Source organism: Parambassis ranga, chromosome 4, assembly GCF_900634625.1.
Source record: "Parambassis ranga chromosome 4, fParRan2.1, whole genome shotgun sequence".
Classification (NCBI taxonomy): Eukaryota; Metazoa; Chordata; class Actinopteri; family Ambassidae; genus Parambassis; species Parambassis ranga.
Window position 1 is genome coordinate 6,745,500 of NC_041025.1, and position 26,902 is coordinate 6,772,401.

General features: G+C 39.9%; 7 protein-coding genes across 8 annotated transcripts; 4 read left to right on the forward strand and 3 right to left on the reverse strand.

Annotated features, from left to right (window-relative positions):
- Window positions 1-801: 801 nt before the first annotated feature.
- On the reverse strand, window positions 802-2,896 carry cts12 (cathepsin 12). The gene is made up of 8 exons (XM_028403817.1): window positions 2,858-2,896; window positions 2,533-2,678; window positions 2,317-2,436; window positions 1,962-2,126; window positions 1,660-1,881; window positions 1,420-1,588; window positions 1,095-1,200; window positions 802-1,003 (listed from the first exon to the last, which is right to left on the reverse strand). Exons 1-8 carry the CDS (start codon window positions 2,886-2,888, stop codon window positions 904-906), a joined length of 1,059 nt encoding a protein of 352 aa, XP_028259618.1. The 5' UTR covers window positions 2,889-2,896; the 3' UTR covers window positions 802-903.
- A 2,155-nt stretch (window positions 2,897-5,051) lies between these two features.
- Window positions 5,052-7,450, forward strand: LOC114434579 (zinc finger BED domain-containing protein 4-like). Its single transcript, XM_028403897.1, has 3 exons — window positions 5,052-5,282; window positions 5,466-6,142; window positions 6,349-7,450. The coding sequence occupies exons 1-3, from the start codon at window positions 5,115-5,117 to the stop codon at window positions 7,448-7,450; spliced, it is 1,947 nt and encodes a 648-aa protein (XP_028259698.1). The 5' UTR covers window positions 5,052-5,114.
- Window positions 7,451-8,437: 987 nt separating this feature from the next.
- Window positions 8,438-12,258, forward strand: ankrd29 (ankyrin repeat domain 29). 2 transcript variants are annotated; one of them, XM_028403820.1, is made up of 10 exons: window positions 8,559-8,602; window positions 9,226-9,336; window positions 9,590-9,688; window positions 10,263-10,361; window positions 10,614-10,712; window positions 11,032-11,130; window positions 11,257-11,355; window positions 11,612-11,707; window positions 11,783-11,881; window positions 11,955-12,258. In XM_028403820.1, the coding sequence occupies exons 1-10, from the start codon at window positions 8,591-8,593 to the stop codon at window positions 12,036-12,038; spliced, it is 897 nt and encodes a 298-aa protein (XP_028259621.1). In that variant the 5' UTR covers window positions 8,559-8,590; the 3' UTR covers window positions 12,039-12,258. The 2 variants fall into 2 exon arrangements, with proteins under 2 accessions (XP_028259620.1, XP_028259621.1); XM_028403819.1 differs by lacking the exon at window positions 9,226-9,336 and having other exon boundaries at window positions 8,438-8,602.
- A 455-nt stretch (window positions 12,259-12,713) lies between these two features.
- On the forward strand, window positions 12,714-17,006 carry LOC114434198 (vacuolar protein sorting-associated protein 4B-like). Its single transcript, XM_028403212.1, has 11 exons — window positions 12,714-12,897; window positions 13,445-13,556; window positions 13,677-13,827; window positions 14,245-14,306; window positions 14,400-14,519; window positions 14,619-14,775; window positions 14,854-15,002; window positions 15,125-15,206; window positions 15,373-15,592; window positions 16,042-16,182; window positions 16,263-17,006. Exons 1-11 carry the CDS (start codon window positions 12,877-12,879, stop codon window positions 16,362-16,364), a joined length of 1,317 nt encoding a protein of 438 aa, XP_028259013.1. The 5' UTR covers window positions 12,714-12,876; the 3' UTR covers window positions 16,365-17,006.
- Window positions 17,007-17,089: 83 nt separating this feature from the next.
- plekhb2 (pleckstrin homology domain containing, family B (evectins) member 2) lies at window positions 17,090-20,874 on the reverse strand. Its single transcript, XM_028403215.1, has 8 exons — window positions 20,592-20,874; window positions 19,978-20,025; window positions 19,699-19,851; window positions 19,489-19,591; window positions 19,358-19,397; window positions 19,067-19,150; window positions 18,673-18,787; window positions 17,090-18,299 (listed from the first exon to the last, which is right to left on the reverse strand). The coding sequence occupies exons 2-8, from the start codon at window positions 20,012-20,014 to the stop codon at window positions 18,163-18,165; spliced, it is 669 nt and encodes a 222-aa protein (XP_028259016.1). The 5' UTR covers window positions 20,015-20,025; window positions 20,592-20,874; the 3' UTR covers window positions 17,090-18,162.
- A 368-nt stretch (window positions 20,875-21,242) lies between these two features.
- Window positions 21,243-24,982, forward strand: ing5a (inhibitor of growth family, member 5a). Its single transcript, XM_028403213.1, has 8 exons — window positions 21,243-21,518; window positions 22,511-22,582; window positions 22,775-22,941; window positions 23,064-23,175; window positions 23,256-23,355; window positions 23,452-23,587; window positions 23,680-23,741; window positions 23,852-24,982. The coding sequence occupies exons 1-8, from the start codon at window positions 21,482-21,484 to the stop codon at window positions 23,889-23,891; spliced, it is 726 nt and encodes a 241-aa protein (XP_028259014.1). The 5' UTR covers window positions 21,243-21,481; the 3' UTR covers window positions 23,892-24,982.
- Window positions 24,923-26,655, reverse strand: cep19 (centrosomal protein 19). Its single transcript, XM_028403216.1, has 2 exons — window positions 26,357-26,655; window positions 24,923-25,608 (listed from the first exon to the last, which is right to left on the reverse strand). The coding sequence occupies exons 1-2, from the start codon at window positions 26,484-26,486 to the stop codon at window positions 25,262-25,264; spliced, it is 477 nt and encodes a 158-aa protein (XP_028259017.1). The 5' UTR covers window positions 26,487-26,655; the 3' UTR covers window positions 24,923-25,261.
- Between the last annotated feature and the right edge of the window lie 247 nt (window positions 26,656-26,902).

Here is a 26,902-nt window from a genome sequence, read left to right on the forward strand (position 1 = left end):
AAGAAAATCACAGATCTAAAATATTTATTTGCATTGACAAGTCAAAGAGCTGCATCATTTTTTTCTGTTGATGCCAGACAGGCTGAAGCAGGCTTAGATTCTGTCTGAGTCCCACATCGCCATGCCTTGATGCTTTTCATCCTGTAGATATTATTTCCTGTCATTGTCATGACTGTGACTGTGACTGACTGTGCTGAATAAACTAGATTTTACAGTCTGCCAATAAAACACAAGAATTCCAATTAAACCATGGCTACCATTGATCAGTGAATCACTCAGTATCTGCATCCAGGCCCTCTGATTTACTTTGTTTAGTACTGGGTTTGCTTGCTTCATTTTGGAGTCTATTCTCACCAACGGTCAGAACTGACAGCTTATTATGTAACTACACAAATTCACAGATATGTTGTGAGTGAATTTAGATTTTAAAGACTCACCTGTAAACTGAATATGGCTTTGTGGTATAATGCTAAATTGATGCTAAATGATGCAAAATGCTCAACTGCAGAGCAAGCAGTATGACTCAGTAAAAGCTTAGTAAAGAAAGGTTTTCTTTTTCATATATATTACCCAAAAGGCATGAGGTGATCTGAGCAATGAAACATTATGTTTAAAAATTCAGCTTTTTAATTTTTTACCTCTGTCCAACATGACAGTCTTCTTATTAAACTGCAGCTTTTCATATTTAATTTGACCAATCAACACCAGTAAAACTGACTTAATATCCAGCCATCCAAATGTATGTGTGTGTCCCTGAGAGCAGCAATGTGTTCACTGTAGAAGACTGATGTGAGTCTGTGCATAAACGTTAGGCTAAACTGTCAGAAAGCTTCAGAAAATGTGGATTACAGGAGTACAAAAGATGATGTGAGCAGCAGTCCAGTAGAAGAGCATGTTACTAATTCACAGAATTGGGTATAAAGCATAGCTCGCGATGCCACAGGTGTTTCTGCCATTTCGGATCATTCGCATGTAGCCACCTTCACCCCAGCTGGATCCCCAACTAAAGGAAGGAAGAAAATCCCTCTGTTATTCATCACAATGCAGGGTTTGATAAATGTTAGGTTGCTTTGTTGTTCCTGGGTCAAACAGACCTGTTTTTGATGATCCAGTAGTCTTGGCCTCCGTCTGAGCCGTAGCCGACCAGCAGCACTGCATGGCTCAGATTGTTGGGGTTGCAGCTGGGCTCATCGTATATTCCTGTAAAGGAAATGAAACCTGTTTTTACTGGAAGTAGAAACATGAAAACACAACAAGAACACTGACCCATTAAAAGTCTCCTCTAATGTTTGAGGAAATGTCTGGCACTATAGTTGCTGTAGTTGACCAGCAGGTTGCCTTCAGTGATGTATCCAAGCTTGTACATTATTTTCATTGCTGTGGGAAAAACTGAATTATGGGAATACAGGGACTGTTAACCTGAACTGTAGAACAGGAAACTTGAATGATCTGCATCAACGGCCACGGTGATTGGTCCTATAGTGGCTACAGCGTCAGCCAGAGCTTGCTCGTCTCCTTTAGGTATGAACCTGTAGTCTTTGACGTGAGCAACTGCCAGTCTGCTGTCGTAGTAACAGGGCTGGTTATCCTTTAGAGAGACGGATGTCAAAAACAGCCATGGTGAGGAGTCATTTCATGAGTCAGCAGGCTGAGCCTCACCACTGATGTGTATGGGTAGGTGTCCGTCGACTGCAGCCCGTTGTTCACCACGTAGTCGTAGGCATTGGCCATCCAGGCACCGTTGCAGCCATAGGTACCGTATGACTTGGAGCAGTCCACCAGGTTTTGCTCGCTTAAGGACACAAGCTGACCGGTCTTCTTGTACAATTGTCCCTCTATGGCTCCTGTGGTGCTGAAGGCCCAGCAGGAGCCACAGTAACCCTGTGAAAAACATTTCAAACACATCTGATTGTGCCTCAGTCTGGGTGAAACCAACTGTAATGACTGAAGGAATCTCATACCTGATCTTTGACCTCTGTGACATAGCCCATGTTCCTGTAGTCGACAAACCAGTTGTCTAGAAGCCTTGCATTGTTACGCAGTCTTCGAGCTGAGACCTCCCTCCCTCTCTTAGTGAACTGGGCATTTATCATGGCACCTTGCAAAACCTGGTATTCTTGTCTTGTCTGCATATTGAAAACACAAAGATGATTGATTTCCAATAAAACATCATGTTAATATATTGAGAAAACATAAATCCAAAACCTTACAACAAATTATTGTATTCATGTAACACAATCCACCCACCAGCACATCTAATATTTGTTGCTCATTAATATGTCTAATTAGTCATCATTACAAAACACTGCTTCTTACAATGTCTCCATATTTATTCATGGCCATGGTGAATGGCCTCATCCCCCTGAAAAAGCCTCGGTTATTGTCCTCAATCACGCGTTTGTTCTCCTCCCAGATGGCCCTCCTTTGTATGTCATCCTGAATGCTCACACAGAAAACAGATCAAACGATGAGTCAGGGAGCATATGCACTTATCATTAGGTCTTTTGTTTTTCATTTTGGAATCACTCTTACAATGTCTTTATATTTGATGCCATTGCTGCTTTTCCAGATCTCCCACTCGGTCAAGACCACCTCGTCTGAGTCTGCCAGGACAAGCTGTGGGCCACACAGCAGGACAGAGAGCAGAGCTGCTACCAGCAGAGAGCCGGCCTGCTGCACTGCAAGGACCAGGACAGCACAGGTGGACTCACATTCTTACATATGAACCATTATTACTTCATGCATATAATTCATCCGCTGAATAAATCTTGTGAAAATGCTATTTTGGCACACAGATATTCAGATATTAGTCAGTATAGAATGGAACATATGGAATAAATATCCTCGGCCAGCTTACCTGCAGCGATGTGTGTCTGCTTCACTCCCATACTCTGCGATGGAGTCTGAACAGTGACACAGAACCAGACCAACTGCCACCCCGCCTTATATAGCTTTCCAATAAATACATGTTACCACTGTACGTTTACTAAATCCCTAAATCAACAATTATGGCAGCACATGAGAGGGACATTAGTCAACAAAAATAAGATGTCATCATTTAGAGACAGCTAAAGCTGCAATATTGTAAATCCCTCAAATAACGGCTTATAATGAGCACAACAGCTGACATTTAACTTTCCAAAACCCAGGGGTGAAAGAAGAACTTAACTTAAGAACACATGCCAATAGCTTCCAACTTCTCCTCTAAAAGGTTGCAAGATAAATGTGAAAAGGTTATGAGATGATTAATGAGATACTGGGCAGGCCGGTGACTGTCACCTTACACTGAAAAGGTTCCTGGTTTGAATCTGGCTGAGGCCTTTCTGGAGTTTTCTGCTTCCTCCCACATACCAAACATGTGCAGGTTAGATAGAGAGACCTTTCCACAGACAAGCCCACTGGCAGCTGGGAGAGGCTCTATACAGGACATGGGAGGAAGTAGATTTCTGTCATCAGGGAATATGAGTACAACTCATAAACATTAGGCAACAGGTCAAAAGCTTGGTTATGATTTAGAACAGTTTATTGTAGCTATTGTATGAAAACAAAAATGATTCTGAAAGGCATGCAAAATGTTTAAATGGGCTTATGTAATAAGTCATATTGACAATACGTAGAGGCGTTGCTCATGCTCCAGCTGCCAGTAGCTCTGCTCCATTATGACTGACCCTGCTGTCTGAACACAGCTTTGTCAGGACACTGTGCAGAAAATAATATCACTGTGCTGTACACACAGTATGCAACAAAGTGTTGACTAGCCTACTGTGTAAGTACACTGAGGTATTTTCTGCCTGTTTATAGATGTGTCATGATGTAAGCAGTACTTTACTGTTGTAAATAGCAACTAGATTATGATAGTTACTTTCCAAATTATGGAGGTAGTTCTAATTTAAGGGCCCAAAGCACTTCACGTCACTACAGTCTCCTTTCATACAGCAGCTTGAATGTTAACTGTGAGTCGTGTCTCTTGGATGAGTTACAAACGTAAATATAATAATGTGATATAAAACGTGAACGTAAAAAAACATAAATATAATAAAGCTGTAAAGTAGCTTGTTAGCTCACGCAGCAACAGTGCGTAGCTGCAATACTAATGATACTTTAGCTTGTTTTGTCTCTTCACAGGATTTAGCATTAAGCTAAGTGGTGAGTTAATGATCTCTAAACCAGCAGGGAAGCCTGCTATATATATTTAGTTTATAGTGTTTATTAATGGCCAGGTATTTCTCTGTAAATAATAAGCTAGTTAGTCAAGTATTGCTATATAGTTGTTATTCTATGGCTTTTTTATTAAATTGTTTTTCATTAGGTGCTGTGCTTAAACACCTGTCTGTGTCTCCTTACAAAGATGCCAGAAGAAGGTGCATTATGAATAATCTGGATTATTTACATTGTTAATTATCAGGCTGATCTTTATGGTCTTATACAACACAGGTCATGTGGAGCCCTGTGAGGAAACTCCAGAGGACGTCCCAGCAGCAGTCAAACACCTCAGAGCCTCCACTCCTTCCTCTACTCCTCCAGCACCTGACTTGGTAAAAAAGGACGGTCCTCCAAGTTGTCCAGTTCTCACTGATGATCCTGCACTGTGGACAAACTTCATTGATGACAATACTGGTTGTCATATCTTTTTCCTTAAGATAATATTTTCATATGTGTGTTCGCACATATTTAAATAAAATGGTTGCTTATATAATCATCACTGTGATTGTCTTTGTGTTTGGGGTGGCATTTCTATAGAATCTAGTACAGTGTTAATTTTGTTGACGAATCATTTTCGTCATAGTTTTCGTTAACGACCTTTTTTTGCTGATAAAAACGAGACGATAACTAAATAAAAACTAACGCACGGTGCCAAAAACGAAGACGAAATGTATTGACACTTTCGTCAACGAATAAAAACGAGACGAAATTATTGATGGAGACGAGATCCAATCAGAGCAGATTTTATTTGTGGAAGGGCGGGACGAATTAGGAGACAGCGGCGGAGAGCCAATCAGAAGTAATGTCTTTGTGTCGTAAGGACGTTACGCACACATTTGATGTGACCCCGCGATGCAAGACAAAGCACATGGAAGACTCAGTACTCAGTTTCTCGTGAATGGTGACCAAAAATGACAACGCTTGGGAGAAAAAGAAGAACAGACATATGGACGCATTTCACGTTTGATGTGAAGACAAATAAAACCGTTTGCAAACCATGTGGAGCGAGTATAACCGGCAAGAATACAACAAATTTGAAGCGACATTTGCACGCGAGTCATCCTGACATCCATGCAAAGGTAAACATAACAAAATGTCTTCTTTTAATTGCAAGCCTCTGTTTCTGCTATAAATTAAGACATCACTGCTGTCCTGTAAAGTTAACACTACTTTTAAAAGAATCTGAATCATGTTTAATGTGAATTAAAAAAAGTTGTTAGCTTAGTTGACGAGAACATTTTTTTTCTGTTATCACGTCACAGTTACAGAAGACCTCAGAAGATAACAGTGGACCACCGAGTGCAAAGAAAGGGAGGGTGTCCCAGCAGCATATTTCAGCAGCTCTTTTAAGTGCTGCAAAGTACAAAAGTGACTCTAAAGAGCAACAGACTAAGGAGGAAGCTATAGCAAAATGGATTGGTTGCACAGGATTACCAGTCACTACAGTTGAAGATGAGGACTTTGTTCTTATGATGGAAACAGTGGACAGGAAGCTCACCGTTCCAAAGAAAACAAAAATAAGCAATCTGATAGACAAATATTATGAAGGTGAAGTACAAAAATTCAGAAGGAGATTGGCTGCTGCCCGAAGAATAGCTATTGGCATTGACTTGTGGACGAAAAAAGGACTGACTGCTTCTTTCCTGGCTATTAGTTCATGCTACTTTTGTGTAGAACAAAATAAGCCAGAACATATATTGTTGGCCCTGGAACAAGTGGCACATCCACACACTGCGCAATCCATCAAAGCATGTGTGGATCAATGTATGCAAGATTGGGGCATATCAGACGAGAAGATCATCACTGTGATCACAGACAATGGCAGTAATATGGTGGCAGCATTTAAACGCATCACACCAGAGGGAGAAGCCACCACTGAGGATTCAGAAGACTCCCCAATGGCTGAAAGTGACTGTGAGCCTGAAACTGATGACATGCGGTGAGCCCATTTTTTCATTACATTTACATGAAAGGGAATTGCATTTTCCCCACAAGATCTGTAATCTAAGATAATTACTTAATAAATTACAATAATTTATTAATCCCACAAGTAATCCACCATAAAGTGTTTGTAATTTACAGTAAATGGAAGCCTTTTTATGTTATTTATTAATATGCTCATTTGTCTGTGTTCGTCCTTTTTAGATACCAACATATTGACATGGATATACAACGAATGCCATGTGTGGTGCATACATTACAGCTCGTCGTCCACACAATACAGAAGGAGGCAAGTGTCAAGAGAGTCCTTGATAAAGCACGGTCAGTGGTGAAGCTTTTCCGCAAGTCCTCTGTTGCAACACAAAGGATTTTGGATGAATGTGGCCTTACTGTTGTAAATGACTGCCCTACACGATGGTCAAGCATATTCAACATGGTTGCAAGACTCCTTAAAATTAAAGACTCAGTCTGCAAAATTGCAAATGACATGGGATGGGACAGCTTGCTCCCTAGTGAGTGGCAAAAGCTGAAGTCACTGCATGAACTACTGCTGCCTTTTGCAGAACACACTCAAACCCTTCAGAGTGACACCATGTCCATGTCCCTTGTGGTTCCTGCTCTTTTTGACCTCCTCAGCCACCTTGCTGACTTTGAAGAGAGCACTAGCCACCGAGACCTTGCTGCTCTTGCACGGAAAATGACAGGAAGTATGAACCAGCGCTTTGCATGGATCTTGGATCCAACTGATGAAAGGTTCTTACCACTTGTAGCGGCTGCCTGCTTTGTCAACCCTACCGTTTGTGAAACTCTTGTTGATGTGGATAATGAAAATATCCAGGAACTTCTGAAACAGGCAGAGGAGTACTTGGTCCAGTCCACTCAGTCACATTCCCAACACGAGGATCTGTCTGAAGATGATGGAGAGGAGAATAGGAAGGAAGCAGAGGACTCCAAATCAGCACCGTCCTCATCAAAGCAGCCAGTCTTCAGGTTTCTTTCAAAATGCAGCACAAAGTCTAAACAGAGGACCTCCACAAGCAGCATGAGGCAGCAGATCATAAAGTATAAGGAACAGCTTTCACAGCCCATCACATGTGACACAGGGACTGACTTCTGGCTGGAAAAAAGTGACACCTTATATCACAACTTAAAACCTTTTGCATTAGACATATTGGCTATGCCAGCTTCTCAAGCATTTGCAAAGAGGGTATTTAGTGTCACAGGTGATCTCGCTCGAGGTCGGCGCAACCGAGCAAGGGTCACATTGGCGCGAAGTGCTTTTCTTAAGATGAATCGAACCAAATAAATCTGTTTTCTGAAATTATAGCAACAAGTTGCATAATTATTCTGAAAGCAATGTTATATTTTTATTAGGTGTTTTGATGTTGACAGATTTTTTTTTTATCTCCATGCACCACAAGATCTGGAGGTTTGCAGTTATGTTGTAGTTGAAGATCCTTAAAAGGAATTGTTGCATTTCCAGCTACTGACAGTGAAGAATGTCATGCACTCTGTCATTGAACAGTGTATATAGGTCACATTTTTTTGTTGCGTTTTTAAAAATTCTTTTCATAAAAGATAAGGGCACTTAAATAAAAATTTTGTGTCAAAAGTTAAAGCTGTGTATGTGTTTTTTGCACAATAAAACCTTAATTTCATGACACACACACACATCATAGAATTTTAGTCGACTAAATCTGCCTTGGATTTAGTCGACTAAAATTCTATGATATTTAGTCGACTAAAACTAGACTAAAAGTTGAAAAATCTTGATGACTAAAATGTGACTAAAATTAAATGACATTTTAGTCACAAGACTAAAATAAAAACTAAATTAAAATTTGCTGCCAAAATTAACACTGATCTAGTAGCCCTTAGGGCCCCAGTGTTACCTTCTTGCCTAGGGCCCCTATAGTGTCCAGCAGTATATTAGCTGTGCCACATTGTTTCTGACTTTGTGGACTTTCAGCTCTGTCGCTCTCTGTTCTGTTGTTCAGAACACTGAGGAGTTTCCTCGAGTTGGATGATTCGATGTTTTAGCACCTGGAGATTAGAAACCACGTTTAAATTATATGTGTGTTAAAAGGCAGTAAAAGAGAAGAGGGAGATGAGGTCAAACATGTGAACATCAAGTTGAGAGTCAAGATATGAGCGCCTTATTCTCTGCTTCTCTTCACAGACTCTATGTGAAGATATTTCTAGCCCAATCCTTTCTATAAAATGTGATTTCATCATGTTAGCCGCAGCGCCCCCTGCTGGCCAACCGGGTCCCTGCGCGCAGCGCTCACTGCAGAGGACGAGCTCAGCTGACTGTGTCTGTCTGCTATGATGTCCGTGAACCAACACCCAAACACAGTGCGGCAGCAACAACAGACCAGTGGCGCCCTGCGTCTAATGAACGTGTAGGAAGTAGGAAGAAACATGAATCACGAATGAGGTCTGCAGGATGTCTTTCAAGGTAAGGCAGCTTTCTCCATCCGTCATTGTCGGTCCGCAGCCTTAAGAGGGCCGCAATGAGAAAACAAATCACACCTGCGTCCTCCTGAAGTGTAGACCTGGTCATTTTCAGGCTTTATTCAAAGGTGTATTTAACTGTGAGGAAACGTTTCAGCTGACAGTAGATTGGCTGTTTATTGACTTTAATGTAATCATACAGTCTGTGGGCGTGCGTGAGAGTGCGCGTGAGTAGATATAGGATATCACACTACATCCTGTGTGGATAGTGTGCACGTGGTTATATGTGTGTACTTGTATCATATTGTGGGAACATAAAGCAAGTGTTATAAATAAATCCACTAAACCCCTGAAGGTGCAGATTTAAGATTAAGATTAAGATTAAGAAACCTTTATTAGTCCCACAATGGGGAAATTGCATAACTTGGGTTAAAGTTAAGGTAAAGTAAATAACACCCATGATTAGTTCTAATATGATGGTAACACAACTGTGACACATCTGTCATTCACACACAGGCCATAAGGCCAGGAGCCAGTGGTCACACCTGGACACACACTGCACTGTTCCTGTCTGCTGTGGGCCGGTGTAATGCTATAACTATTTGTTGTGTGTTATTTATCCTCCAGAAGGAAACACCCCTGGCTAATGCTGTGTTTTGGGCAGCAAGGAAAGGGAACTTGGCTCTGCTTCAGCTGCTGCTCAACAGCGGGCGCGTGGACGCCGACTGCAGAGACAGTGTACGGGCGCTGCATGTCCTGGCTGCTCAGCTGCACGCTTTAACCATAACCCACCTGTGGTAGGAACACAGAGAGCTTTAAGCCTTACCTCTGTGGTGCATGCGTGCGTGTGATCACACCTTCACATCTGTATCTGTATCTGTAGTTTTTTGTCTTCATTGTAAATGATGGAGGAAATTAGCAGAATTTAGTGTGAATTCAGTCATCCTGATAAAACAGCCTGCTGATTTATTATTGCCATGTTTCTTTTCAGTATGGAACAACAGCGCTGATGGTGGCTTCCTACAGTGGCCATTATGAGTGTGTCAGAGAACTTATCATGCAAGGGGCTGACATCAACTACCAGAGAGAGGTAGGCTGGAAAAACAACCCCATCATCACTGCTCTGTATAGAAAATGCACAGTAGGTCCATTAAGTGTTTGCAGCCTGCCAGAAAATAGTCGGCCCATAACTCCATAAAGTCCACAATAATTTGTTCACTTAGGTATTGTGCTTTAGAGGCACTGATAGGTGCATTTGTTTTAAACTGTTTTCTAATCCAGGTGCTAACCAGGCCCCTACAGATTCCAGGTCCTTGTCTCATAGCAAAGAAATCATACAGCACTGAGGCCCTTTAGATTAGATGTGTTATACCTGTAGTCTGGTTCAGGCTTGCACTTTTTTCAGAAATTGAGCTAAATTATGCTAAGCTAAATTGGAAACTCTCCCAGAAACAGCCCAGTAGGGAACTCACAAGCATTAAATAGGCAGTTGTCAATTTTACACATATGTTGTACATAAACTAAACAAACATACAAAATATCCAAACATAAGCAATTACTTTAAAATAAATGTATTTTTATGTCAGAAATAAACTATGTAGACATGAAAGATGATAAAGTTCATTGAGGGAAACAGCCATGTCTTTTTTTATCATTTGTTCCAGACAGGTTCTACTGCCTTGTTCTTCGCCTCCCAGCAGGGACACCATGACGTCGTGAAGCTCCTCTTTGAATTTGGTGCTTCTACTGAATTCCAGACAAAGGTATGCTGCAGGGCACAGTGACATGTGCCGCTACCTTTGTAATACAGGGCGTGCTGGAAAATGCACTGTTATCACCACATATTTGACTTCAGAATGCATTAAGTGCAGAAGAAGAGGCAATGTGATACTGCTGACTTCTATTTCTCTGTAGAAATGTTCCCTCTGCAGCTCACAGCAGGGATTCTCAGACTTTTATGTTGTTATTGAATACATGTGCCACTTCTGTACACTTATGTGTGTCTTTGTTGGCAGGACGGTGGCACAGCTCTCACTGTCGCCTCTCAGTATGGCCACTCCAAAGTGGTGGAGACCCTAATGAAGAATGGAGCTAATGTTCATGACCAGCTGAATGTGAGGCCCTTTACATCCACATATACAGCCTGTCATTAGGGTTGTCTTGTCTCACTGTCAGTACCCCTGCTCGGTCCTGTGTGTCCCCTCCCTGTCTGACAGGAACGTGATGGTTAGTTGAGCACAATGTTCCAGCAGCTGGAATCCAGCCTCTCAGGTTTCTGCAGACTGCTGAGTCAGACATGAGTCACGCTGGGCTGGATTAGAAAGCCAGTGAAAACAACCTGACTGCACAGAAGCTCTGTTATAGACAGTAGTAAGATAGGTGGATTTAAAGCTTTTCATAAAACAGCATTAAAAGGATTCTATCATATTTCAGGATGGTGCCACTCCTCTGTTCCTCGCTGCCCAGGAGGGTCATGTGACTGTGATCCGTCAGCTGCTGTCATCTGGTGCCAAGGTCAACCAGCCCAGAGAGGTAATGTCCTTTTTTAGCACACATCCTTGCTACACCTGTTTCTTGTCACCTCCTCCCACTTATGTCCTGTTTCTCTCTAACCACCCCCCCCCCCCCCCCCCCCCCCCCCCCCCCCTCCTCCTCCAGGATGGCACTGCCCCCCTGTGGATGGCAGCTCAAATGGGTCACAGCGAGGCGGTCAAAGTGCTGCTGTTGCGTGGTGCAAATCGGGATGCTGACAGACAAGTACATGGATATTTATTTAGACTAATAAAAAATTAAAAAAATACAATACATAAAAATGTAAATAAAGGGATCTTTATTGTTTGTTTGGTGCCATCTCAACAATGATATTAAGTAGTTTTCAGATTTGAGATCGAGTGAAAGAGTAAGAGGCACTTATCTTTACCTTTAGGGAATACTATTGTTTTTTTAGGCATTAAAAAGAACAAGTGGACGTGAGACTTTTGTTAAAAAAGTTCGTTTCTCTGCTGTCTTCAAGGATGGATCCACAGCGCTATTTAAAGCAGCTTTAAAAGGACACAACAGTGTCATCGAGGAGCTCCTCAAGTTTTCTCCTTCACTTGGCCTTCTTAAGGTAAAAGATGTTGCCATAGATTTCCTTTTGGGAAAGATGCTTTGTAGTTAGATGTGTTGTGTTGTTTTTTTTCAGAATGGATCTAGTGCCCTTCATGCTGCTGTCATGGGTGGAAATGTTCGAACTGTGCTGCTGCTGCTTGGGGCAAATGCAGACCCCACACTACACAACCAGGTGAAGCACGTTTCATTAAAACATGAGATAAAAAGAAAAGCTGAATGTCATGTTTTTTCCCTTTGTTTTGCAGAATAATGAGCTCCCTGCAGATCTTACAAAGAATGATCGCATCCTGAAAGTTTTACGTTCCAAAATCTTGACTGGGGAGAGTTGATGATAAAGTAGACTCCTGCCTTTATGTCGAACAAGAAAACAACAAAAGCATCAAGTGTGTCAAATCTACTCCAACTACAATGTGTACTGTATACATGGTGCTTGCTTTATATTATGTCTGAAATAAAGCTATGCTAAAAAAAATCTGGACAAAATACAAAGGAACACAAAATGCATCTGTCTGCCATAATATCCTTTATGTTGTTGTTCAACCGTATACGAGTTTATTTTGTTTATTCCTGTTGTAAGATTTCTATTTTGCACACAGTTTATTTGCCTTTTTAATACATGTAATAAAGTGTACTTCTCTTTATTAATGCAGGAGTGTTAGTGCTATGTGTATTTATTATATTTTATTTAAATTTTAATTTTAATTAAAGGGTATGGAATATGGAATCACAAAATAATAAAGCTATAATATCTATCCTTGATGAAATAAATATATATGTTTTCGTAGTCATAATGATAAATAGTCTCTAGGGGTCAGTATAGTGAACACCTGTAACTCACCTGTCAGTCAATTCTTTTATATATTATATATATTATTTTATATATTTTTTATTGTATTATCCTCATTTTGTTATATTTATAGTTTTATATCCAACACATTCACTCACGGAGTGTTTAAATCTTACAACAGCTGTTTAAAAAAACACATGACGTCATGTGACCATCGCGGAAGTGACAGTCGAGATATTGTTGATGCGGAAGAGAGGCAAAGTTTTAGGATGTTTTGCGTTGTAAAGTTGTTCGACAATTAAATACATTCAATAAGTCACGGGAAAAAGAATTAACAGGTTCATATACTTATCCGAAACTAGCTTCTGAGGTCAAAACTAATGGCGGGCGGTAATTTACAGGTGAGTGACAGACTTTTACTCAACGAGCTACCTGCTTACATAAGACTGTGTCACACAACAGGACTTTATAACGAGTCTTTTAGTAAGCTAACTGTTAGCTTTAAATTACTACTAGATATTTACTTTAACAACGCAACGTAGTGTAAACAGTATTACCTTGAAATGGACTGCTAGTGTTAATGATAGATAACATAGTTAATATGCTATCAGTCATTTTTTGATCAGCTGGAGTTTGAATAACAATTGCTAGGTTGAAATGGCTTTGTAGAAGATACGTTTACTTAAACATTTCAATCTCGCCAACCCATATTTTCATATTTTTGTCATTTGTGTGTTTGTCATCAGTTTCTAAAGTTGTCGAACTAGTATTTCAATGTAAATGCATGATTACCAGACAGTAAGCAAAGCTCAACTGAAGGATTTATCACAACCTGTAAACAAAAACGTGTTTGTGTTATTAGCATCTACCTAATCTATAATTGTTGATCTATTACTAATTAGTTACTAAAGTTTGAACCTTTTTCTTTCCTTCATGTTGTGTTTTCAGAAAGCCATAGATCTGGCCAGCAAAGCTGCAGAGGAAGACAAAGCCAAAAACTACGAGGAGGCTCTCAGATGTTATCAGCATGCCATACAATACTTCCTTCATGTTGTCAAGTGTAAGGCACATGGCTCATCCCACTGACTGATGTTTACAGCGATTTGCCTGATATTTTAATATCTGTTCCATCCCATGCATCAACCGCGATCCAAGTCTTTTTTGTGTGTTGTTGCTGCAGATGAGGCGCAAGGCGAAAGAGCAAAGCAGAGCATCAGGGCCAAGTGTGCAGACTACCTGGACAGAGCCGAGCAACTGAAGACTTACCTGAAGCAGAAGGAGAAGAGTCCTCCAGTCAAACCTGTCAAGGAGTCCCAGTCTGGTGACAAAGGGTGAGACTGGTCAATAAATCTGTGGAATGAGTGGGTTATTCAGTCAGAATTTTAGCTTTGTTCAACAGGTTGAGTAACTTCCTTAAAAAGATTTATGTTGTTAGTAACAACTTGCTACTAATAATAGGGGAAATGCAGAGCGGATTGAATTAAGTTCATTATTTCCAAAATCATTTATATATATAAAGCTGTGCCCTCTGTAGACGTTTTTGCATATTCAGCTGACCTGCTTTGCACTGGCTATTAGACAGTAGGCTTGTGTTTTTGCCCACCTGTGTGATATTTTACACAGAAGGCATGAAGGTCAGGTGGACGGAGATAATAATATTTCTCATCATCATTATACAGTCCTTATTAAAATGCATTGTGGTGTATCAAACACTTTTCCCATATCAACACAAATCTGTTTTATTGTAGGAGTGAAAGTGAAGGGGAAGGAGAAGACACAGAAAAGAAAAAGTTCAAAAATCAGCTCTCAGGTGAAGTACATAGCTGCAGAATCCAATGACATCTTGTTAAAAACAACAAATGCTTCAATATCGAAGTGTTTCTCCAATGTATCTCTCCCACAGGTGCCATTGTCATGGAAAAACCCAACATTAAGTGGGATGATGTTGCAGGACTCGAGGGAGCCAAAGAAGCCTTAAAAGAAGCCGTGATCCTGCCCATCAAATTCCCTCATCTGTTCACAGGTATTCAAACCGGAACAGTTTTACACCTCCACAAATTGAACATACAAACATACAGTAAATATTTGGCTTGTTAAGAAATGCTACTTCTATTTCGTCCAGGAAAGCGAACTCCCTGGCGTGGTATCCTTTTGTTTGGCCCTCCAGGAACAGGAAAATCCTACCTGGCCAAGGCAGTGGCTACAGAAGCTAACAACTCCACCTTCTTCTCCATCTCCTCCTCCGACCTCGTGTCCAAGTGGTTGGGAGAAAGTGAAAAGTGAGGCCCTGGTTTCTTAAAATGATGATACACATCGATTCAATAAGAAGTTGAATATCTGCCTTTGTCCTGTCCCAGATTGGTGAAGAACCTTTTCTCTATGGCCCGAGAACACAAGCCATCCATCATTTTCATTGATGAGATTGACTCCCTCTGTGGCTCCAGGAATGAGAACGAGAGTGAAGCAGCACGCAGGATTAAGACAGAGTTTCTCGTACAAATGCAAGGTGAGAAGGGGAAGAAACCTGAAAAGCTGTTCAGACCTGTGAGAACTGTCAGTTTCATCTGTGGTTGCATAAAATAAAACATCAACAAATTTAAAAGTTGGCTAACTGTTGTGTCCTCTCAGGTGTTGGAAATGATAATGAAGGAATCCTGGTCTTAGGTGCAACAAACATACCATGGACCCTGGACTCTGCTATCAGGAGAAGGTTAGCTTAACTTTCTTATATAAAACAAGTCCCTAATAAATCCACATAACATCTAAAAACATTGGCTAATAAGGGTTTTTTGCTCAGCTCATAGAGAATTAATTATCAGTATACAAGAGGTTAAACACTGCACAATGGCTGATTGAACCTTTTGTCTGTGTCCTAGGTTTGAAAAGCGGATCTACATTCCTTTGCCAGAGGAGCATGCCCGCTCATTCATGTTCAAACTGCATTTGGGATCCACTCCCAATGACTTGACAGAGGCAGACTTCATAACACTGGGCAAAAAGACAGAGGGCTACTCTGGAGCAGACATCAGTATAATAGTCAGGGACGCCCTCATGCAGCCTGTCAGGAAGGTTCAGTCAGCCACTCACTTCAAAAAGGTAAAACCACACTTTCACAACAGGAAAATACTTATTTAGGAATAAGACAGCTCAGTCCATTTGAACAGGTAACATTAGTTGCCAAAGGTACAAAATTTTAATTATTATTGGAAGCAAATGGCAAAGAAAGTGGTGATAATTTTGCATCAGCTACCTTTTTTTAGGATTTTACTGTGGCTATGTATGGATGAAGTGTCAATGTATTTCCAAAACACACTCACTCAAACCTTCAGGTGTGCACTTTTTTTGAACTCACCTTTTTAGTGGTGGTTACCAATGGTCTGACTGTTACCATTGGGCAGTCAGATTTTAGGCCCAGGAATTGGTAGACCAAATGAAATCCAGATAAAAAGAAGCTGTCTACTTACAGTTCTTTCAGATTAGTCTGCCGTCAGTTGAACTTTTCTTTCTATGTCCTCGGACCTGTCTGTCCATCCACACTAATTAAGGTCCGGGGGTCATCATGGAACAAACCTGGTGTCGTGGTGGACGACATGCTGACTCCATGCTCTCCTGGAGATCCCAATGCCATACAGATGACATGGATGGATGTCCCTGGGGAGAAACTTCTGGAGCCAGTGGTTTCCATGGTAAGGAACAGATTTGGTTATCTCTTATCAATAAAGGCGCTGATCAGGGATGTATTCTGACACTGATATTCTCTGAACAGGCTGACATGCTGAGGTCGCAATCAAACACTAAGCCCACAGTGAACGACCAAGACTTGGAGAAGCTGAAGAAGTTTACTGAAGATTTCGGTCAAGAAGGTTAAGATCACTAGCACTGTTCCCAAAAGCAGGACTATATAATCAATACTTGCATTCTTTGATTAAATTCAGTTTACCATCTTACCTCTGCTAACCAATCAACTGTCAGCACAAAAAAACCTATTGATGTACTGAGGCTTATGTTTACGTCTGTATTTAAGGGGTTTTCCTACAACTTTTCTCAGACTATTAAAAATGTATTCAGATGGTGATGGTGACAAAAAAATTGATGCAAAACTTGAGTTTAAAGTGGATTATATGGCACAGAATTAATAACGGGTGTTTTTTAAAGGGAATTTATACTGTACAATATGTGAACATGCTTTTAAATATGTACATAACCTCTTTTCTAGCTTTTTTATTTCACTATATGTGAAGACATAGTTAATGGCTTAAAAGAGGGTTTATTGGAGTTACTGAAAATAAAGTGAAATAACTGTACAATGATGCTGTTGAAATGATTTTAAGATTCAGATATACTTCTAGACACACATTTTCTTGTTATATTAGACACCTTGCTGTCAGTGTGCTGCCTTGCGAGTTATTTATAGATCACTATGCTCAAACTTGCTGTTGAGTTTGAAAAATATTTAAAACTTTCAGGGTTTGAAGATGTTGCTTAAATAAAAAAAAAAAGGTCAATCGCACTTTCCTTGTATCCTACTTGATATGTTCTGTGAACAAAATCAAAGAAATAAATAAAGAAAACAAAGTAAAAAGGGAGTTATTATTAATGTTGGGAATATATTTAATTGTTAAAATATTTTCGTTATCAATGCAGGGTACATTATAATTGACGGTAATAATCAGTACATTTGATAAGCGAAATATAACAGGTTATTGAATTTTTTACATCTACAAACATATATAAGACCTGTAGAAAAAATGACATCAATGTTACGCTGCTTGCAAAACTTATAATCTGATATAAGTGTCATAAATAAAGAGTCTACCTCTATTTGATGTGCAGACCGAAATGTCCTCCATTGAGCTCAAATTGTGCCATCTGAATAAACTCAGTCCAGGCCAATTGAAATGTCATTAAATCACAAGGGGGCTGATTTACATGTTGAGTGTTTGTGCAAACTGTAACAAGCCTACAGAAATCAATTCAAAACACATACATTGAAAGTGTGTTTCAACAGCTGCCAGTGAAAAAGAACCATAAACCATGCATGCAAACACTTGAGTTAAGAGGAGTAACGTCCCTTTTTAACTGCAGTGTTTCCCCACACAAATTGCACCAAGTAATTCCCTCAAATTGCTTCAGTTAACATTGATTATTGCTTTTCTGTGTGTACTCGTCTCAGGCATGCTCCACCATTAATAACCTGAGGAGCTAAAGAAACACTGCACAAAGTAAAACAACAAAAAATACAGTACAGTTAAATAAACATTAAAAAAAAAACAAACAGCGGTATTTGATGTTAAAGATAACATTGCAAAAACAATAGGACAATTGTGTACTGTAAACAGAACTGAAAGGAGTGGACGTGTTCATGAAAGAAGTAGCATGTTTGTTGTGATTTTAATATTTCTTTAAAGTGAGCAATAGTGGTACCTTTTGGTTAAGAACATTCATATTCAAACAACACTGAGGGAAACATCAACTAGAGCATATGAGAAAGTGCTGAGAGTATTTACTGAGATAACAGTGAGTAATTCACTGCCCATCACAATCATTCTGATAGATGTGGCCCAACAGACACATGTCATTCCAACTCATGTGATGGCACAGAGAAGAAGCCACATGCTGTGAATACAGGGGGACAGTGTGCTACTGAATCTACATTAATCCTGACACTAGAAGACAGAGAAGAGAGAACCAAGAGCCAAACCAGTTGCTGCTCCCGCGAGCATGCCCAAAGCCACGTCACCTCCGTCATCACGCTGACGCTCCTGAATGATGACATGGTTCATTCCAGGTGCAGCGTACCCCCCTAGAAAAGAAATATGGTAACTTGTTTAGGTTTTTTTTGTTATGAAACATTGGCTTTATTAGCAATAAATAACTTTTAAATAACACATATTATAGTTTACCCGACTGTATCAAAAAAAAGCAAAATCTGATGACACTCTCATGAGCTGGGTTTAGAGTTAATGAGCACATTTTAAATGAAGATTAAGATAGGAACCAATATCGCTGCTTAAAATCTAACTAATGAGCATAGTTCACAAAGCTATCATTGTGGCTGCACGTTTATTTGGTAAGAATGTGTGTAATAATGTATATGAAAGCTAAAACCATCTTGTGAGGCTTGTTGAATTTCTGCATCTCATTAAGTGGCAAATTGTGTTGTGCACATGATTTACCTTGGTACTGATATGGATAGGCAACAGCATATGGCTGCCCATCAGCAGAGTATACAATCTGTGTAGCATGTGGGGGAGCTGGCACATATTCTCCGTACGGGCCCGGGGCATAAACCTGGTGAACAATTACAAGCAAAAAGTTACATAGGAAGCCCTTCACATTAGTCAATTGATGCTGAGTGAATTTTACAAGTAGTTCTTAATGAAGCTTTTCACACTTTTACCAGTAGATGGCAGCAGACTACAACTGTTGTTCAGCTGTGTCCTTAGAGCCTTACATAGAGTTATTTTACATTTGACTGTCATTATTTAGGTATGCACCGACGTAGCATTGATATATTTCCTTTATTCGAGACTTCCATAATATTCTAGGCATACTATTTATTTATATTACCTGTTGGGGAGCAAATTCTGAGTAGGGGGGAGGAGCAGATGCCGTCACATCTTGTGCAAAGCCGATCTGAGGAGTAGCGACCACCTAAAATGATCAAACACCACAAGTGAGGCCATTACTCACCAATGCCACCGAACTCCACACGTCACTATCATAGAGAACAAATAATAAATATCTCTAATCTCTAATCTGTTTGGATTATGGAAATACATCTCTCTAATTTCAGCTCATTTAAATGATAGATGTTCATAATAGGTATGGGATAAAAGCAAACCAACAACAAAATCTCACCGTATTAATTCTGGCATCCTGAAGTGCCATGGTCCATGCTCTGCAACAAAACGTAGAAAGCGTGACATCTTAGTATCAAAATGTCTATTCTGAAAGCAAAAAATAAAATAACTGTGCATGTGCTGCCTTACAGAGCATCATCTGCACTGTCTGCACACAGGCTGATGACCCGTCCATCTCTGCACACTATCTGGAGCAGGGCGTCACGTGTCTTCCCCTCTGGTGGGTTCAGCTCTAACAGGAAATAAGGAAGGACAAACAGAAAGGTGACACAGTTAAAACAGGAGCATCTGGGAACTGGGAACATGTGAGGCCATGCAGCATGAATGGATTACAAGTACCCTGACATGCAGCAGAGCTTCGGATGTTAATGCAGTTGACCCTCATGTGGATGTTGTCTTCCATGTCACATCGATGCTGATCATTGTAGAAGACGAGACGTCCGTCAGACCATAGGTCAAACCAGTTTCTTTTCCACCTGCGTAGTATGGTACCTGACATAAAAGACAGACGACAGTCAACATCATTACAGACAGGATGTCACAGCACCTTAACCATCAGGATATCACACACTCGTATTATTGACTGCTGTGTATACAGTACATATTGATGATACTCACTTTGCCGATGCAGCCAACCACTCTTTACCATGGCCATCTTTTAAACACCTGAAACAATAATATATTTACATTACACAGTGTGATTACAGAAGGCTGCTGACCGGGCGTGGCTTACCCAAACAAAACTCGTGACTGTTAGCATGCCCATTAGGAAACAGTTATGCTACATAACAATGCTATAAAAAGATGGCTAATACTGTAAGGGTTTATTGATTTCTGACTATTCCATAAGATTAATAGAGACCTGACAGTACTATTCATTTAAGTTTCAGTTTATTTAGGTGTTTTTGTTACTGCACATCTGGCTAACACAAGTATTACTGACATCACGTAACATTATGCCTTGTCTTACTGCTTTAGTCTGTATTGGTGAGAAACTGTGGAAGAGCACATCATGTATAATAACTGATAGGTCTAGCTAGCTTGCTGATACGCAAATTATGTTGAATACAGGCTAGATAAATGTGGTGACATGTCGCCAACGAGCTGACCTGTTAGCATCAGTCCATGTTGGTGTTCAGAGACAGCTAATAATAAACCACAACTTCTTCTTGTTTCTATATAGGATTAGTGCATCAATTTCTTATGACGCAATTGTTGTATTAGTTGCTCACCTTATTTGTTGTATGTTTTGGGAAAGGATGAAATATTTCGTGAAGATACAACAAACCCGGAAGTGATGTGTACAAGAAGCGGATGCCCTCCTTGGACCAAATAAGCCTGGCTAAATAAAACGAGTGGACACGGCCCGCAGACAGCCGTTTAATCCTCGTCGACGACGGTCACCATAAACTCCGCCCGCGGAGCATCTTCCCACACTTCTAGGCTCTTTGCAGGAGGAAGGCGTTTGTTTTGAATGACGTAACCCATCAGCTGACGGCGCTGGAAAGTGCTAGCAAAAGCAGGGAGGGCGCGCTTGTTTAAGCTTAACTCTTCCCAGTGCGCTCACATGGTCGTTCATGTAAATACTGGAGTTCCCCATCATTCAAACTAGGCTAGTTAAGAGTAGTTTGTTGTAATACAATGCTTCAGCGATCAAATTATTATCATTGCATCGGATGTAACAAATGGTCTTCTTTGAGTCACAGCGATGTTTTATCAGCCGTTTAAAATGGATACATTAGCAAAAAAATGTGAATAAGGTGTCGGTAATAAAAGATTATTACAAGTGGCACGAAATAAATACAATTCTGAGTCAAAATATTAGGAAAAGACTTGCACACTTTCAGAAGACGCCGCTAATCGTTGCGCATGCGACACACAAGCTTGTACAGCAGAAAAGTTGCATCCTGTGCGTTCCAGTGCATGTGCAGTGGAGGGAAAGTGACACTGCAATACTGAGGTGCGTTTACTGCTAGAAAAAGTCTGCAATCCCAGGAAGAAGCAAGTGTTTCCGGACCACTGACCGCCGGGCTGCCCAGGGTCACAAAACAAACCCACTAGCTCTTTGACCAACAGTTTGAGAACTAACGAGAATAACGTAGAAGCTAAGGAGCTAACAGACATGGCGACGGCAATATATTTGGAGCATTACCTTGACAGTGAGTATCTGGGGTTATACTGTGCTGGTCTGGACATTTTGAACACCTTACGTCTGTTTGAGGCGTTTTTGGATTGTATCCAAGACTTTTTGATCGAAAGATGACAGCCTGATAGTAGCGCAGTGGGTTAGCAACTAGCAAGCTGGTAGGTCACTGACTTGCTAGCTTACTGATTAGCATCGTGGTGTAGTTTGTCGGACGAACGAAATGAGGGAAACTCGTGTGTTGATATAAATATATTCAGAAGAACACGTGGTAACTATGTGGCCCGATCACACATGAACAAAGTTACTTTCTGTGTAGTTAGCTTGTGTGTTTCTTGGTACTACAGCTGGTAGTTATGTGGCAATCAACACGCAGTGGACATTGAAGGTAATTTAATCTTTTCACATTGTCAATGATCATTTTAGAACTTGGAATTTGACTCATTTTAGTTGCAACTCGTTTTAGAAGGCACCATGTATTTGCAACCTGTTGGCAACTTCGCTTCCCGTAACCGTTTACGCGCCGGGGCGGAGTGTTTGAAACGTCACAGAGCTAATGTACGCACACAGGGACACCGTAAATGAACCGGAGCACAGATGATCAGTTTGTTTAATAGCAAATATGATACCTATATAGCTACTATTTTTATATGTTCTTTAGAGTTATTTTCTAATGATTATTTATATATGAAATTACGCAGTAGAAGTCTAACACAAGTCTATATTAGAATAGAATAGAATAGATATTCTTGGTTGCTTAAAATTTGGTTAGATTTATTTATTCATTTTTTCACATGGCTGTGAAGCATTGCGTTGGATTTGTTATTTTAAACAGAAAGGAATTAACATTACAGCTAGAAGTGCTAACCAGCACATTGTTTACTGGAGGTTTCAAAACTCAGCAATATACTTTATTTTCCTGTATAGGGACCCAAGTTGTACGATGGTTAACCTAAGTCATGTTAAGTGTCAGATATAAATGTCTTCCCATTTTAATTTCCTGTCTAGGTATTGAAAACCTGCCATGTGAGCTACAGAGGAACTTTACTTTGATGCGGGACCTGGACAATAGGACTGAAGGTTCTGATCTCCGCTTCTATGTATATAAATATTGTATGGATGTATATCTGTGTTTCCTGTTTAGATCTGTCTGTTGTGGGAAAATGTACATTGTAGTAGGTTGTGAGACGTTTACATGTGACCTTTTTGACTTTATTATATATTACTTGTAAGGTTGGTTGAGTATTTTGTCCTTAATGTTGGGTTGTGCAGAAAAGAAAGGTGAGATCGACAAACTGGCTGAAGAGTACATCGCAAATGTGAAGAACCTGGCCTCAGCGCAGAGAGTGGAACACCTGCAGAAGATCCAAAATGCCTACAGCAAGTGCAAAGAATTCAGTGACGACAAAGTTCAGCTCGCAATGCAGACATACGAAATGGTTAGTTCCAAACAGACTTACTGATATTTGTCAATTCGGTATGTTTCATATACATAAAATGCTTTATTGCTCCAAATAAAGTCGTTGTTTTATTTTATATATTTGCAAATCTTTCACTGCAGGTGGACAAACATATCCGCAGGCTTGATGCAGATCTGGCTCGGTTTGAGAATGAGCTAAAGGAGAAACTGGAAGTGAGCGGCTATGAAAGCACAGAAGGAAGAGCACTGAAAAGTAAATTATATGATGTAACAGGCTTTCACCATAAAACACTGCAAAAGAGATCTGAGTTATTATTGTTTATGTTTTCCCAGAGGGTGAATTGCGGGGGCTGAGAGAGAAACGTGGATCCAGAGGAAGAGGAAGAAAAGGTTCTGATGAAGAGCCCCCCAAGAAGAAAAAGATCAAAAACAGGTAAAAAATAATAAACAACAACATAAGGTCTATTAAATGTCAACAAACTGATTTGCCCGTCCTTAATCCTCTTTAATTTTTCATCATGCACCTTAGTCCCGACTTGAGTGATGCTCTCCTGCCTATGCAACCATCAGACGTTTTGGACATGCCAGTCGATCCCAATGAGCCTACATACTGCCTGTGTCATCAGGTGTCATACGGAGAAATGATTGGATGTGATAATCCAGATGTAGGTTTTGTATTTTTTCTATATCTTCAAGATTTATTATTATTCAGAGAAGTAATAGTTATTCATCAAAGTTGTGTTTTCCTTGGTTTTAGTGTCCAATTGAGTGGTTTCATTTTGCTTGCGTTGATCTCTCAACAAAACCTAAAGGAAAATGGTAAGTCTTGCCATCACCATGTTTTGTGAATATATAATTATATAATAAATAAGATATCGCTGAAGTTCAGTGCCTCAACATATTTTTTCTCTTGTTCTTTAATCTGTCAGGTTTTGTCCAAGGTGCACCCAAGACAAGAAGAAAAAATGAGATATTTTTAGGTTTCAGAATACTTAATGTATGTATGTTGGTGTAGATTTATAGTGTAATATAAATATATATATATTTCAGTTATTGCTACTCTACAGAAACGGTGGGTCATACAGCTTTCGTTAAAAGCCTAATCTAGAGTATAGCTGCATTTGTGGCACCATTATATTCCCTCTACTGGCTTTACTGTCCTTGTTATTGGAATTTCCAGACAGCTGTTTTTGTCTAATATCATGAAAGAAAAATTACCTATATTTTATTTGTGTGCTCTACAGTAAATTAATCAAATCAGTAGATGTTCACAGATTACTACCGCTTAGACAGTCCAGAAAATAATATCCTGTAATACAGGATGTCACCATTACTAACTCAGAAAACCTGGATTGTGGCTTTTTTATACTTGAAATGTAGTTTTATAAAGAACTATTTTTTAACAAATTAGCAGCCTGCTGAGAATTTACAATTTTGAATTCTAAATCCTTATAGAAGCGGTGACATAAAAGGAATTGTGTCAGATTTTCTGTTACTACCTCCTTATGGAATACATCAGCACTGATTTAATGACTGCAACTGATACCTATGTAAACTCATATGTTTTGATTAACTTAAACCAAACTAGCAAAGCAATGTAAAGTCATCTGTATCAAGTATCAAACCTGTGACATTTTTGAATGTATTGTGGTACTTACGGTCGGTCAGTCAGTGTATCTTGTCAGCTGAACGAGGTATTAAGGCACTTTTAATGAAATGATCCCCTGAAGAGGTTTGATACTGCAGGCTTGGTTTTATGATATTGTTTATCACTAAAACGTCGCCATATTATAGTACGTCACTTCGAACCATATATGGAATATATTTTATATAATATGAAATGCTATTTTGTGGACTCGTTTTTTTTTCCAAAGATATATTTGTTGTATTGCTAACATAATGGTGTACAATCAAATTTTATTTAATAGGATTTTAGCATATTCTTTCATATTCAACTGTGAATGTTACTCATTTAGGTGTAAGCCACAAATGAAAGAACCAAAGTCTTTGTTTTTTATAAAATCCAGTATTTTATAACAAATAAATATTCACTATAATTAGTCCATTGTGCAGTGATTGCTCTTGAAATGTAAAGTGTAATGTATATGGCTGCTGGGCCTGTACAAACATTGCTTCATGTTATTCACAAAATGTTCTTGTGTATTCCTAGTGATAGGACTGCTCCTGTTCATCCATTGTGTTGTGAGATTGGACTGAGTCCCTCAGTTGTGTCAGAACCAGAACCATTGGGACGTACAGTATATACTTTACAGTAAGACGTTTCTTGGGAAGTTGTCTCACTGTAAGACCATCATATACGTTCCTAAATCAAAAGAGTTTCAAAATCCATCATCCGACTCCTCATCCCAGCTGCACTTCTCTTGTGTGTTTTTTGAGAAATCCACTTCCAGGTCGTAAACAAAGTTTGGATCATCTTTGCGCTTCCGGTTCTTCTCAAATAGTTTTTCCATTTGGCCCTTCTTGCGGGCCAGGTCCTCGTCATCCAGTTTGTTCAGGTCTTCTTCGGGGTCCACGTGGAATGAGGAGAGGCTATGTTCCAGGCTGAAGCCCTGCATGTGATCCCGCAGGACGATGTGAAGCTTCTCCAGCTGGCTCTGGGTCACGCCCTCCAGGTAGTCCCTGTGCCGAGAATTGTTCTTTAGCTTCTCAGCAGCCAGGCTGCAATCTGCCAGTTAAAGAATCTGTGTTAGTAAAAACTGTTACGAGAAACTGCTAATCTGGTACAGTTTATGATTACTCGTATTGTAATAGATTTAAAAAAAGAAGTGGACAAGATGCTAAATGTCTTAAATGTTTGTAAAGTAAAATGTGCCGAATGTTTAGGTTGCAAAACGCAACTAGAAAAGGGCATTTCCTGAAGAAAATGCAAGTTTGATTGCTGCAGCTGAAGCATTGCTTTAATGCTGATGTGAAGGATTGATCTGAATTGCTGGAGAATCAGAGCAATTCAGAGCTTTGTATGCCTCTGTGTGTCAGCCTGTCACCATGGTAACAGCAGAGGAGACTCCAACTTTGAGACCCTGGCGTGCGGAAACGATTCGGAATTAGAAAATTCTGAATACAAGTTTGATAGAGCAGCATCTAATGAGCGTTTAGGACTAAAATGGAGTCTGTAGCTTGAAATTTGTAGGAGGAGATACATTTGGCAGATGACCCTCGTTGAAGGGCTCTCTCATAGACTTCAATGTTAAAAATGACGCAGAAATTGCTTAATATTTGAAAAATTATAATTTTGACCCGGAATGTCCTCTGTGAGATGAACATTTTGATAGTTGAATGGCTGAAATCGGTCAATGTATGCTGAAGATACGCTGCGCCAAAAAACGTACGGATGAATAAGAAGAAGAAGAAGAAAGAGGGTAAAGAACAATAGTTTGATTGCCTAGCAGAAATCAGCCTAATCACTGTCTTACCAGAATATTTTGAGAAGTTCCGCACGGGTATTATTCTTTTTCGCAATGTTTGTGTTTCTTCGTCTTGATAAATTAAGACTATGGAAGGAGGGCTGAACTGCACTCCGCAACGTTTTGCCTCGTAACGCATCCTGTGTTTTTCCTCTGCAACAAAGCCAGTTAAAGCTGACTCCCACTTACGTTTCAGTCTTTAATAAACAAAGATTTTAGCTATTGTAATCATTAGAAGGTAATATACACTCTGAATTCAGCAAGAAGCTGAAAATGAGATGATTAGCGTTGACTGGTGCCTTCCGTTGACCGGCGCAACTCCGTCTCTGCTTAAGCCTGTCTACATTTTGTGATTTAAAAAAAATGATGATGTTGATAATGTTGTTTCACTTTCATCGACTGCTATCATTGTTGTTTACTCTCAACTCGCACCTGATAGCTTTAAAAGTTCTTTAAAAGCCCCACGGCGTCTTTAAATGCTATTTTTTTTCTATTTATTGTCAGGCTTTGTTGCAGCTATCCTGGAAGTCTAGAGGGGTCCTTCTAAAACCACTT

Bases quoted from the DNA above. Each gene is read 5' to 3' on its own strand.
- cts12 (XM_028403817.1), bottom strand. From the start codon at position 2,888: ATGGGAGTGAAGCAGACACACATCGCTGCAG. The intron at 2,679-2,857 runs GTAAGCTGGCCG...TGGTCCTTGCAG, and splicing joins GCAGACACACATCGCTGCAG to TGCAGCAGGCCGGCTCTCTG. The intron at 1,589-1,659 runs GTGAGGCTCAGC...GTCTCTCTAAAG, and splicing joins CCTACCCATACACATCAGTG to GATAACCAGCCCTGTTACTA.
- LOC114434579 (XM_028403897.1), top strand. From the start codon at position 5,115: ATGACAACGCTTGGGAGAAAAAGAAGAACAGACATATGGACGCATTTC. The intron at 5,283-5,465 runs GTAAACATAACA...ATCACGTCACAG, and splicing joins ATCCTGACATCCATGCAAAG to TTACAGAAGACCTCAGAAGA. The intron at 6,143-6,348 runs GTGAGCCCATTT...CGTCCTTTTTAG, and splicing joins CCTGAAACTGATGACATGCG to ATACCAACATATTGACATGG.
- ing5a (XM_028403213.1), top strand. From the start codon at position 21,482: ATGGCGACGGCAATATATTTGGAGCATTACCTTGACA. The intron at 21,519-22,510 runs GTGAGTATCTGG...TTTCCTGTCTAG, and splicing joins TTTGGAGCATTACCTTGACA to GTATTGAAAACCTGCCATGT. The intron at 22,583-22,774 runs GTTCTGATCTCC...TGGGTTGTGCAG, and splicing joins CCTGGACAATAGGACTGAAG to AAAAGAAAGGTGAGATCGAC.
- ankrd29 (XM_028403820.1), top strand. The intron at 11,131-11,256 runs GTAATGTCCTTT...CTCCTCCTCCAG, and splicing joins AGGTCAACCAGCCCAGAGAG to GATGGCACTGCCCCCCTGTG. The intron at 11,882-11,954 runs GTGAAGCACGTT...TTTGTTTTGCAG, and splicing joins ACCCCACACTACACAACCAG to AATAATGAGCTCCCTGCAGA.
- cep19 (XM_028403216.1), bottom strand. From the start codon at position 26,486: ATGCGTTACGAGGCAAAACGTTGCGGAGTGCAGTTCAGCCCTCCTTCC. The intron at 25,609-26,356 runs GTAAGACAGTGA...TTTAACTGGCAG, and splicing joins GAACTTCTCAAAATATTCTG to ATTGCAGCCTGGCTGCTGAG.
- LOC114434198 (XM_028403212.1), top strand. From the start codon at position 12,877: ATGGCGGGCGGTAATTTACAG. The intron at 14,307-14,399 runs GTGAAGTACATA...TCTCTCCCACAG, and splicing joins GTTCAAAAATCAGCTCTCAG to GTGCCATTGTCATGGAAAAA. The intron at 14,776-14,853 runs GTGAGGCCCTGG...GTCCTGTCCCAG, and splicing joins TGGTTGGGAGAAAGTGAAAA to ATTGGTGAAGAACCTTTTCT.
- plekhb2 (XM_028403215.1), bottom strand. From the start codon at position 20,014: ATGGCCATGGTAAAGAGTGGTTGGCTGCATCGGCAAA. The intron at 19,592-19,698 runs GTACTTGTAATC...ATTTCCTGTTAG, and splicing joins AAGCTCTGCTGCATGTCAGG to AGCTGAACCCACCAGAGGGG. The intron at 18,788-19,066 runs GTAATATAAATA...ATTGTTCACCAG, and splicing joins CAGAATTTGCTCCCCAACAG to GTTTATGCCCCGGGCCCGTA.